Raw genomic sequence first — 12,293 nt, forward strand, 5'->3', positions numbered from 1 at the left:
AAACAATTTTGAATGTGCTGATTTACATCAGGTAGCAAGAGTGAAGGTTAGCGTGCTACCGTTCCATTCATTTCTCTTTCATTCACAATTCGAAGGTTAACGACGTCATTTTTTCCAGTTTTGGTTATTGCCGGAATTCTATTGATGCATTGTTTTAGTGTTGCCGCCAGTAATTTCTTCAGTGTATGTATATATGTATATTTTTTTATTCACTCAAATTGCTTTTGCTAATGCAGTAAATTCGTACAAAATTGACAAATCTGAACTGATATGAAAGATGAAGTTCAATTTGACTAAGCTTAAAACGCATTTGCTATGTTTCGTTGTATCATTTTCCTATCGTTAAATTCGTAATGGACTAATATTTCCTCTTTGTCTTTAACCTATTGTTATTTAATACATATATATATCCCCCCCTCAACAGAAAGGTACGTTTTATAATGCATAGCAATTTTCTAAAAAAATCAAAATTCACTAAAAACGGACAGAAAAATAACTTTTGGCTTTAACTCCTACGAACTTAACAATCATCGAAATTCAAAGCAATATAACCACTTTTTTTAATGTTTTAATTCTGTTTCTTGTCATTTTCATACTTTCTGATTTTTATAGGGACTAAAATTTCCTTCTTTTATACGATATTGACATAATTTATTTCCTCCTCCATCCACACACACACACACAGCAGTGAATATCACATAATTCATCCCGTTTTACCAAAGTAATCAAGAATTCTGGAAACAGATGTTCAACAGACCTCAGCTTTGCTCAGGCTTTTGTCACTTCTTTGACAGTACCGTTCTTGAAACACAACTTGTTATTCGAGATACATTTCGAGAATGAGGGTATCATCATTTTCAATCAAACTTTGTTCAACAAAGATTCTTATTACAAAATGCAATGCCTCCATTCTGAAAATTCTAACGATTTAATTCTTTCATTCTCCAAACGATCAATAATCTCCATTTATGTCTGTATCGTTTGTCGAGGTCGTGATTTACGGACATCTGCCTACTTGAGGATATGAGGAGTAGTTCACATTCTCTCCTACTCTGTTTGGATAACTGCCATAACTAAGAGTTAGTTTTCTTTTTTCACTTTGACCTTGTCTTAAATGACCTCAACAGAATGATTCATACTTAAGGTTGTGCATTGCTTTTAAGATAACTAAAACGGTTCGATTTCGATGCTTTTATGGATTGAATTTCTTCTCTTCTTCAGACTTTATTACAAAACCTCTCAAGATACAGCAACAGGCTTTTTGTCCGTTCCTGTCTGCCGCAAGTGTTTCTTGTGCCAAGACCGCAAAATTAAAAATTTTGCCCTTTTCTTTTGTCATGTATAAATAAGTTTCTGCATTAATATCCATTAACTCATCACTCAGTTAAAATATTTTTTCGTTGTGTTCATTTAAAAACGCTACAATTAGGAAAATAAAAGAACCAGAGCATTGCTAATAGTTTTGCTCCGTTTCGAGACCTCCCCCCTCCCTCCCCGCCCACCGAAAAAATTCTTAATGTGGTGCCTATTTTCTTTTTCCTACTTTCGCAAATTCAGTGATAACTTATGCCAGTGGTTACCAACTTGCGAGCGATTTGGCTCATCAACAAGACGATGAATTATTGAGGAGTGACAGAGGGCAAAGGCGCCCATACAGGGGGGCAAAGGGGGGCTCGATCCCCCCCCCTTGGAAATCAGAACTTTCTTGCTTTTAGTACTTGTTTCTGTGCAAAAATATAAAAATATTTCTTCTCCAGCCATTAATGAATAAATAATTAAAAATGTCAAATTTTAATGAATCTAATCTGTCCTGAAATCTGCCTCTATGGGGAAAATGCCCTGCTAAACCATGGTTAAAATTTCTGAACCCCCCGTTACAATTTTGCATATGGGCGCCCATGACAGAGGGGAAATAAAATGAATATTTAAAAGATAAAATAATATGCCAGCGAATATCGAGATTGAAAACTACATAACCGAGTTCAGACAAGAAATCACAAGCAGGGACGTGCGCAGAATTTTGGGGCCCGTCACAAACAGGGTTGCCAGCAGTGGTTGCCAGACGTCCCAGATTTCAAGGGACAGTCCCGTATTTTGAATAATTGTCCCGTGTCCCGGGGAACTTCCATACAGGACGCCCAAAGTCCCGTATTCTAGCTGATAACAATGTTTTACAGAACGATACATTATTTTAAGGGGGAAAAATAAAGTAAAACAAAAAATGTGAAATAATGAGCTATAAGAAAATTATGTGGTAGCAAGCGCAAAAATCATCTTCCTTTTGATTTGGTTTATATGTTTTTGTTTTGGCGGTAGACTAAGAGGAACCAAATGGTTGCTTCTTCTTTGCTCATTTCCAATATATCTCTGCGCATGCGTCGTCAATCGCAATGAAAACGATGTCTATACTTTGATAGGCGACATTTTGTGAGGTTTAGAGGGAGGGGGGGAGAGAGAGAATGGCTTTCAGCGTCAAAAAATTCATTATATTTACGAATTTTTTTAAAGAAAATGGTTTGGTGAAATTTATTAAAACCTTTTGCGCAATATTATGCATCGTTTTAAGAATATTCTATAAATTTTTGATCAAAAAATATCCACAGACAAGCCGGTGACAGGGCTTTTCCCAGAGCACCTTTGGAGAAAGATGATTTGCAGTGTTTAATGTATGGTTGCGTTCGACTAGCTCGACCGGTTAGTTAATCACGTGACAGCTAATGATCACGTGCTCCTATCAACCAATCAACTGCTTAGAATGGTAACCGGTTGATCATAGAACGCTTCGGTTAGTAACCAGTTACTTACCGGTCGACCGGTGAGTTTCGTCGAACGCAACCTATGTCAGCTGACATTTATCTGAAATCAAATTCTATTTGAATTTAGTGAAAGTAGTAATTAATCCTCCCTCCTACGTTCTCAGATCTTCTTTTGTTTGACTTTAAAATTTTTGGCAGCCATTTGAAATTTTAAAGAGCTATTTTTCACGAAAAATTCCGCTATTTTGTTAGTAAAAAAAAGCATTAAAAAAAAAGACTCAAAGTAGGGAGGAGATTTTTTTTTTTTTTTTTTTTGCAGAATGTGTATAAAAATTGATCGGTCAATTGGTTTTAAAATGGGAGTGAACACCGACTTTGAAAAAGTGGTTTTGAGAAAAACGTGTTTCAAGTTTTAAAAGCTAAAAGGCATCAATTCCAGCTCCATAGAAGACAGTCCCTCTAGCAGCTTCGATTTCCTGAGCCTTTTCTTCTTTCATTATTTATTTATATTATATTTAACTAACCCCAAGCAAGCAGCACTGACATTCTGAGCGTCATCCGCAGCTGTCAGAACAGCTGTATTCTTCGGTAGCTGTGGGAGCTACAGTTTGAAGGAGCGGAGACTGAATACTTGATAACTTTGAGAATTTTGCTCGAAACGACTTGAAATTTGGGAACATATTTTTGAAATGCTTAATTACAAGACGAAATAAAAAAGGAAAAATCACTTTTTTAATACTGCCCCCCCCCCCCCCCCAATGCTTTGTGTTGCGATTGAATTTTTCAGATTTATCATGACTAGACGCCTCAAAAATCCCCCCCCCCCCATTTTTACTCCTACAAGCCTGTCCCATATTTACTGTTTTTAAGGCTGGCAACCCTGGTCACAAATGCTTTTCCGGGCCTCCCTCCAAATTGTTTACCCCTATATTTCACCCCTAGTTTTAGTTGGGTCATCTTCAAGCTCTGGCCCGGGCTAACAGGTGTCGTTTCTCTCTCCCTCCCACCCCCCTGTGCACGCTCCTGATTACAAATTAAAAAAGAAACATTTTAAAGTGCATGAGCTTTCTCCTTACACCCCGGTTAAAATTTCATCATTCATCCCCAACTGTATGAATTTTCAAATTTTCGATTTTTTTTAAATTGGTTTATTTATATTATTTTATTTATTTTATTTATTTATTTATTTATTTTTTAATTGCTAGTGTTTTTAATTCTCCCACATTCTAATTTGAAAAAGATAATTTTAGTGCAAAATATACTTTTATTTTGACAGACACGTCAAGTTAAGTGTTTTCCTTCAAATTCGTTTTTTTTTCCGGTGGGGAGGGGCGGGGGACATAAGAAGGATGCTTTCATTTATTTATTTTTTATTTATTCATTTATTTGGTTTAAAATTGATTGGCTGAAATTGCTTTATGTATTCAACAATATTGTTACAAATCCTGTAAAAAGTAATAATTGTAGTAACGTAACCTGTAAATAGTTTCCCGTAATGAATATACAACCCCTTTTCATTCCGCTAAAGTATACGACCCCTTATTTCCTTTTGGTTAGAAACTAGGTCATTTTTCAGCACCGTTAAATCACTTTTCAATTGGTTTTGATTAGCCGCCATATCATTTTTTTAATTGTTCTTGATTAGCTGCCATATCATTTTTTAATTGTTCTTGATTAGCTGTAAAACTTGCAGTCAAATCACTTTTCACAGAGGTGATTGCGTCAAGAAGTTGTTTTAATTGTTCATCCATTGCGCGAGTAATCACCATAAAAACAAAGTCCAAATTTAAAAAGTCTTTATGAAAAAAAAATGTCCAAAGTCACACTTACTCCAAGAAAGTCCAGAAGTAGCCCCACATTGGGCGCCAAATTGTAACGGATTCGGTGCGACTTCCACTTTCTTGAAATGAAAACACAGTTCTTGATAAAAACACAGGAAATTTATTTACACTATGTACAGGAAAGATCGTCAACAACTGCTAAATTATTCATCAGCAATTAAGCAATTATCACACAACACCGTAAACTCAACGTTTACACACGTATTTACTTCCAAATACGAAAACAACACAGCGAAATGCCTCGCTATAAACAGAGCAAAAATGCTCTCAGTTCGAAATATCAATCGAAACTCCCTTGTTTATCCATCGCTAACGGCTTATATAGACACCGAAAAGAAATTTCTCAAATATTCCACATGCTTCTCGAAATGCGTTGACCGTTATCAAATTTTATCAATGAAAAGAAAAGGAAATAAGGGGTCGTATACTTTAGCGGAATGAAAAGGGGTTGTATATTCATTACGGGAAACTATGTACAGGTTACGTTACTACAATTATTACTTTTTACAGGATTTGTAACAATATTGATGTTAACTGGAGCCAGTTTATGGTTTTTTTAAGGAAGAAAGGGAGAGGGGCTGCGATAGGTGGTCAGTCAAACGTCTGAAAAGGGGCGATGGGCTCAAAAATATTGGGGACCTCTGTTTTATGCTTTTCAAAACTGACAACAGCGTTAGAATTTACCGGCATACTGTCGTTTTTTATGTTTTATTGACTTTTTTCAGTATGTGTGTATGTATCTCGCAAACTCAAAAACGGTATGTCCTAGAAAGTTGGAATTTGGTACGTAGACTCCTAGTGGAGGGGTCTAGTTTTGCACCTCCCCTTTTGGATGCATTATGAAGGTATTTTACACCTTTTTGGGGGGAAATCACTATTAATTTCAATGCAAACTCAAGTGGTGTTATAATTTGGCAACAAATTTTTGTATTTGGCGACAAATTTGGCTTTTATTTTTATTTCTTTTTAATCTGGTTTCATTTTGGCCACTATTGGCAGTATCTAGAGAGTTAACCATTGAATCACATTAGAATGTCCAGTATTGGGAAAATTAATCTGTATAAAATGATTTTTTTTGCTTCGATTCTCAACAAACTTGGGGGGAAAGCATTTAAAGTGTTTCTTTGCTTACTCCAAGGCACTATTATCATTAAATTGGCGTAAAAGGCACACCTCAGCTCGATTTTTTTTTTTTTTTTTTTTTTTTTTTTGTGATTAATGATAGAAGTTTTCAAAATTTATGACTGATGATTTTTAAACTTTTTTTTTTTTTTTGAATATTTTATTTCTTCTCTCATTGAAAAGGAAAGAAAAAATTCTCTATCTTTTGTTTTGTAGCGTTTTTTTTTTAAATTTGTTAATCTTTAGATATTTATTTACTCATGAAAAGGTTCTCTCTTGCATTCTCTTTGCTCGTTAACCTCTGACTGCTGTGAAAGCTTATTTTTTACTTTCTCACTTGTTTTGTACTTACATTGACTAAATTGACTTGTATTGTGAAATGAGTGAATTTCTGAAACCATAAAAGAAACTTTTTTCCATTATAAATTTCTCGTTAGATCGTTATCAGTGCAGAAATGAACAAAAGACCAGTTCAAGTAACAATCCTGTTACTTTTCTTATTTATATTTCATTTTGGTTCCAGTTTTAAGTATCAAGCTAAGTGTGAAAATATAACTACAATATCATATTGTATTAATTCATCTTGGGAGGGGGGGATTGTGAAATTTTAAATTTTTTCCCTGAAAAATTAATCTATGAATTATGGGGACTTTTTGCTGTCAGCAAACAATTGTGGGTTAACTCTTTTTTTTTTTTCAATTTCAGGAATTCATGCACTCTGAATTTAAGCTGAAGGTTTAGTTTTATTTATTCCTTGTTCACTTGATCAATTTAAGTTTTATTTTATTTTCATGCTGTGGAAGTCTTAACAATGGTGTTTGTACACTTTTAGTGAAATACATCATGAGTCTAATAGTAGGGGAGATAGCGACAGTTTTTAATACATTATTTATATAAGGCCAGAATTTTTTTAAATATTAGATTAGTTTACTTAAAAGAAGAAACCGCGAGTCTACCAAAAAGTTATCGTTGCAATAATTAATAAAAAATTTTGCAATATGTTGCAAAAACTTGTGAAATTGTCTTATATATATAAGGCTGAAACTCGGTAATATTATTGATTACGAATAAACATAACGAAAAATATATGTCTACCGCGTCCGAAGCGTTGCCGTGCCGTGTCTACCACCCACGCAAGGTGCGAAAAAATCAGTCAATTTTGACTTAAATATATAAGCCTAAAATTTTTTTTAGTAACTGTTTACAATGTATAAAATATAAAAACAAAAGTCTACCAGTTGTGTTATGTTGCAAAGGCATGATAGACGTCACGGAATGTCGACCTCGTACCTCTATGTACCGTTTATCGGGCCGCTAGCGCTCGCTCGAAAAAGTTTGCTTGTCGTCGCGAAATTTCAATAAATAAAGCTGATTTATTTTTTAATAAATAGTTTAAATCCTGTTTTTATTAAAATTTTTAGTCTACCGTGACTAAGAGGTTGCTTAGTCTTTGGTAGACGTTGCTTAAATTATAAAGTAGTTGGAAAAGTATGAATGATTTAAGCATATTAAAAAAAAAAAATATAATTTTAACATTGAAACGAAATTTAAAAATATTTTATTAAAATTAAAATTATGTACAGAATTATAGTGAAGTTCATTTTTTATTAATAATGTCTTGACCTTTTAAATTATGCTTCTTTTATTTATTTATTTTTTATGATCAAGTACTTATGAAATAAAATTTTTTGCATCGATCTTACATAATAAATAATTAAAAATAATCAAATAAACAGTTCTTTACATATTAATTAATCTTTACTAATAATAAAGCTGAAAGTCTCTCTGTCTGGATGTCCGGAGGATGTCTGGATCTCTGTGGCGCGCATAGTGCCTAGACCGTTCGGCCGATTTTCATGAAATTTGGCACAAAGTTAGTTCGTAGCATGGGAGAGTGCACCTCGAAGCGATGTTTCGAAAATTCTACGTGGGAGGCAGAAGGCTATGCTTCGAATGTAACATCTTTTATTGCTTGCAGTAATTGTTTTCAGTAAACCATTTAAAAACTTTTCAGTTGCCCTCAACTTTCCACCCACAATCAAGAGGTGATAAGCTTGTCAGATTTTTAAAATGAAAATTTGTCCAAATTTGCGAAATGCAAGCTGTTCTGAGGAAATGTTCACGAAGTTCAGACTAACATAGGGTTAAGGATGACGGATCAAAACTCTTCATGTTTTCGAGAATTACTTTATCTTTTTTTCAAAATTTTTATACTCTTCTAAAAACGTCATGGTTCATCATTAATTCTTTCCATTTTATTTTGTCTGTACATTCGGCGCACAACTCTTCCGAAATTTCGAGTTGTATTCGAATTTGCGACATGCATTTTACATTCTGCGATGGCTTACTCAAATTTGTTAACGCTCCTGTGTATTCTTCCGACTTTGTAAATAGAACGTAAGGTCGAACTTTTCCTTTTCGGAAAAAAAGCCGGATTTTGATCGCAACCAGTCATTGCGTGTAAAGCAACCAAGGCGGAACAAACGGTTTCTCCTAAATTCTTGTAAAGTTCGGAGACATTGATACCTCTTAATGATTTTCCAACGCCAACTTCCATCCAGACCTTTATTTAAGAATTCAAAAACTTCATGTTAGCCAATATTATAACTAATACATCAGTACCTGAACATCGTAGGTGGACGTCATATGGAGGCTGCAGCTCTTCAAAAATTACAAAGATGGTAAATCATTTTTGTGTCGGATTTTTCGCGGTCTGGGGCACGATTGAGTATGATCGACTATTTTTACAACTTTTCTGTTGATGGTTTCAAATCTATAACACTGTTTGTAGTTAATATACACAAATTTATCTTCAAAATAAATCGCTTTGTTATCTCGTTCCCAGTTTGTTAGTAAATATTCTAGCAAATCTTCTTTAAAAGTGATATTTTTTAATTGATTCAAAAAGTCAGAGGGACGTGTTGCAGAGTCTCCTATCTGAATTTTTAGACCTCTGTGAATTCCGCTTAATATATCGTCGCCGCAGAACAACAGTAAGATATCTTAGTGTTATTTCTGGGATTAGATATCTTACTGTTGCTCTGAGGCGACGATATGTTCGTTATCTTTTATGGAAGGAAACGGGGTACGTGTCGAAAACAATTACTACGAATACTGCTGAACATAATTAATAATTTTCTCAATATCATTAGATGATGGAATTTCTTTCATTAGATATAATAAAAAGAATCCATCATAGATGAGAAATTTTGGTTGTTCAGAATTGATGTTTTTTAAGCACTTTTATTACACTTGGCCTGATTGTCATGGAGTAATCTGAGGCGTACTTTTGCTTATATTTCAGCAACTAGATTACTAAGAGACTTCTGGATTTTACTAAATGATTTGCTTAATCTTAAGGTACAACTTAAGGTTGAAAATTTAAAATTCTGAAGTAACATCATTATTTCTGTTAGGATGGAAAATAGCAAATTTGATGTAATTTCCCCATTAAATGTTTAAATATAAAATCCATTGTTACAAATTTTGTTGCCTTGCAAATGTAATGTTAATAGTAATCATAATGAAAATTTTGAATCAAGTCCTCTCTGGAGCAAGAATGAAATTTATTCACTGACGTTGCTTTCTTACGGTTTTTATCCTCATCTATGCATCTATGCCAATAATCGATAACGGGGCTAAGTAAAAAGACGTATTAGGGTCTTTATCCCAAGTTACTTATATGTTGTGAACCATTCTTTTGCGTATACTCAGCAACTAGACCACTTACAGACTTCAGAATTTTATTAAATGATTTGTTTAACCTTAAGGTACAACGTAACGCTAAAAAATCAAATTCTAAAGTAAAATTTTGTTTGAAAACGAAAAAGTTTAAAATAACAGATTTTTTTTAAAAAAAATAACAAGCACTTTTCATAATGCACTCAAAAGGACAAAATAACTTTTCTGGGTCAGAAAGGACAATTTAAGTGTTCCTGTAGTTTTTAATTCTTTGAAGAAAAAGATTTCACAAACGAAGAAAAGTGCGCTCAAGTCATTTTAAACCAAACTTTCCCATTAAGGAAAAAAAAAATGCGTGTTTCAACACTCAAATTTATGATTGAAAGCTAGATAATGGTAAAACATTCTCTACATGACTAGAACCGCACTTTTCTTCGTTTGTGGTGTCATTTTCTTGGAAATTTTTGAAAACTACAGGAAATCTTAAATTGTCTTTTCTGACCCAGAAAAGTCATTTTGTACTTTTGAGTGCATAATGAAAAGTGCTTATTATTTTTTAAAAAATCTGTTATTTTCCAGTAAATGCAGTAAGACAGATTTTTCAGTTCTGCAGATGGCTATTATCTGTTGACTCAATTTAACATATGCTAAAGAAATATAAACATCAGCAGCAATGCTATCGCCGCGAAGCACTGGATCAAGTTTGCTCCAAAATGGCGGATGCGTCGGCTCCTCCACTATAGGGGGCTTACTCAGGCCCAGGCCCCAGACCCAAGGTTATTAAAGTCGTGTCCTTCCCTTCTCCTTTCTTCGCAGTAGATGAATAAACAGCTTTACTTCCCCATTTACGAAATGTATTTGAAAAGGTGATGATTCAAAATATTTTTGAAGAAGTTAAAATATATATATGAATAATGTAACAAAAGTATGAATATCAATTTAAATATGATAGAAAATTGTAATCATGAAAAAAAATAATAATTGAAAAATTTCCATTTATAAAGAATGAAAAGATAAAATAATCATACTTTTCCAACTACTTTATAATTTAAGCAACGTCTACCAAAGACTAAGCAACCTCTTAGTCATGGTAGACTAAAAATTTTAATAAAAACAGGATTTAAACTATTTATTAAAAAATAAATCAGCTTTATTTATTGAAATTTCGCGACGACAAGCAAACTTTTTCGAGCGAGCGCTAGCGGCCCGATAAACGGTACATAGAGGTACGAGGTCGACATTCCGTGACGTCTATCATGCCTTTGCAACATAACACAACTGGTAGACTTTTGTTTTTATATTTTATACATTGTAAACAGTTACTAAAAAAAATTTTAGGCTTATATATTTAAGTCAAAATTGACTGATTTTTTCGCACCTTGCGTGAGTGGTAGACACGGCACGGCAACGCTTCGGACGCGGTAGACATATAATTTTCGTTATGTTTATACGTAATCAATAATATTACCGAGTTTCAGCCTTATATATATAAGACAATTTCACAAGTTTTTGCAACATATTGCAAAAATTTTTTTGCAATATGTTGCAAAATTGCGGTTTCTTCTTTTAAGTAAACTAATCTAATATTTAAAAAAATTCTGGCCTTATATATATTGTCGTAAAATTTCGGTCGCTATCTCCCCTACTATAAGTTGTGACCAAACAATATCTCAGGAAATGAGTTAAATTAGATTTTCTGTAACATTTTGTATGTAATTTGAGTTACAAGTTTGCATTTTGATGTGTGGATATCAGCATGCATTCAATACCTTTAATCAAACTAAACTTGTAAATTAATTTTGAACTTTTCTTTTCAGAGGATATTTTAAATCACGATAATGATGCATTAAGAGAAAGAGTTTCTGACCTGGAGAAAAAAGTTCAAGAACAAGCAGACGAAATTGTTTGTTTGCGTGGCACCTTAGCTGATGTACTAAGGCGTGTAACTCAGCTTGAAGGTCGAGGTAAAAAGTTCTTCATAAATTTTTTTGATATTCTCTAATCCTGTTTTTTTTCCCCCTGTAGGATTTTTTTTTTTTTTAAATACAAAAATTGTAAATTTTCTTTGTCTCCTCCCCTTTTAGTAAAACTGAAAAAAAGTTCAGTAAAAGTGAATTTGTAAACCTTGCAAATTTAGATGTTCAAATATGATACAGAACATAGCTGAGAGATCCTCTGTATTTTTTACATGCAGTTCTGTTGTTGGGGAAAAAAGAGGAGACTCAGATTTAAAAAAAATTTAAAGCTATTTTTAAGGGTGTCATGGTTTATGTTTTTTTTTTTTTTTTTTTTTTGGTAGTCCTAAAAAGAGCCCAATTTAAATTTAAACGCAGGCATGTATTTTTTTATTTTTAAAATGGTTTACAACTTATTCATATTAAATTTGCAATTTTATTTTTTGCAATAACAAACCTGAAAAGTTTGCTGGCATGCATGCTTCATAATTTCTTTTTCCTTTTCTTTTTTTTTATCAACGCGTTTTTATTAGCTTCACCTGTATGTATGTATTTTGTAATGGAATCTTGCAGCTCAAATTTCGCCCACTTCCTGCGATCGAATTCTTTTGAAATTTGGCACGCGACCTCAGACCCGATGACAATGCAATATTCTATAATCAAATTAATTAACTCTTTTAATTGTTAGTTTCCTCCAATTTTAATCAATATTTTAGCATAAATCCAACAATGTGAAAAGGAAAATTTTTTTAAAATACATTAAATAATGCTCGCAAAAATTATTTTAAAAATATCTACAAAAGCCTTTAATTTTCTGCATCAGACAAAATTTGTTCCAATGTTCCAAGGTAATTAGAACATGAAATATAATTGTTTTTAACTAATTTCATGCCAAAATTTAGGTGAGCCTGGAAATTCATTGCTGATCAGACCATTGT

The 12,293-nt window shown here is 33.2% G+C and overlaps 1 protein-coding gene across 1 annotated transcript in view; it reads left to right on the plus strand.

Annotated features, from left to right (window-relative positions):
• The window catches only part of LOC129223822 (echinoderm microtubule-associated protein-like 2), a 106,666-nt gene that overhangs the window by 58,356 nt on the left and 36,017 nt on the right, over positions 1–12,293 (plus strand). The window contains exon 2 of the mRNA XM_054858181.1: positions 11,218–11,364. Coding sequence (XP_054714156.1) covers positions 11,218–11,364 — 147 coding nt within the window. The remainder of the gene's footprint in view (positions 1–11,217; positions 11,365–12,293) is intronic.

The sequence above is a fragment of the Uloborus diversus genome, chromosome 6 (assembly GCF_026930045.1).
Source record: "Uloborus diversus isolate 005 chromosome 6, Udiv.v.3.1, whole genome shotgun sequence".
In the NCBI taxonomy this organism is placed as follows: domain Eukaryota; kingdom Metazoa; phylum Arthropoda; class Arachnida; order Araneae; family Uloboridae; genus Uloborus; species Uloborus diversus.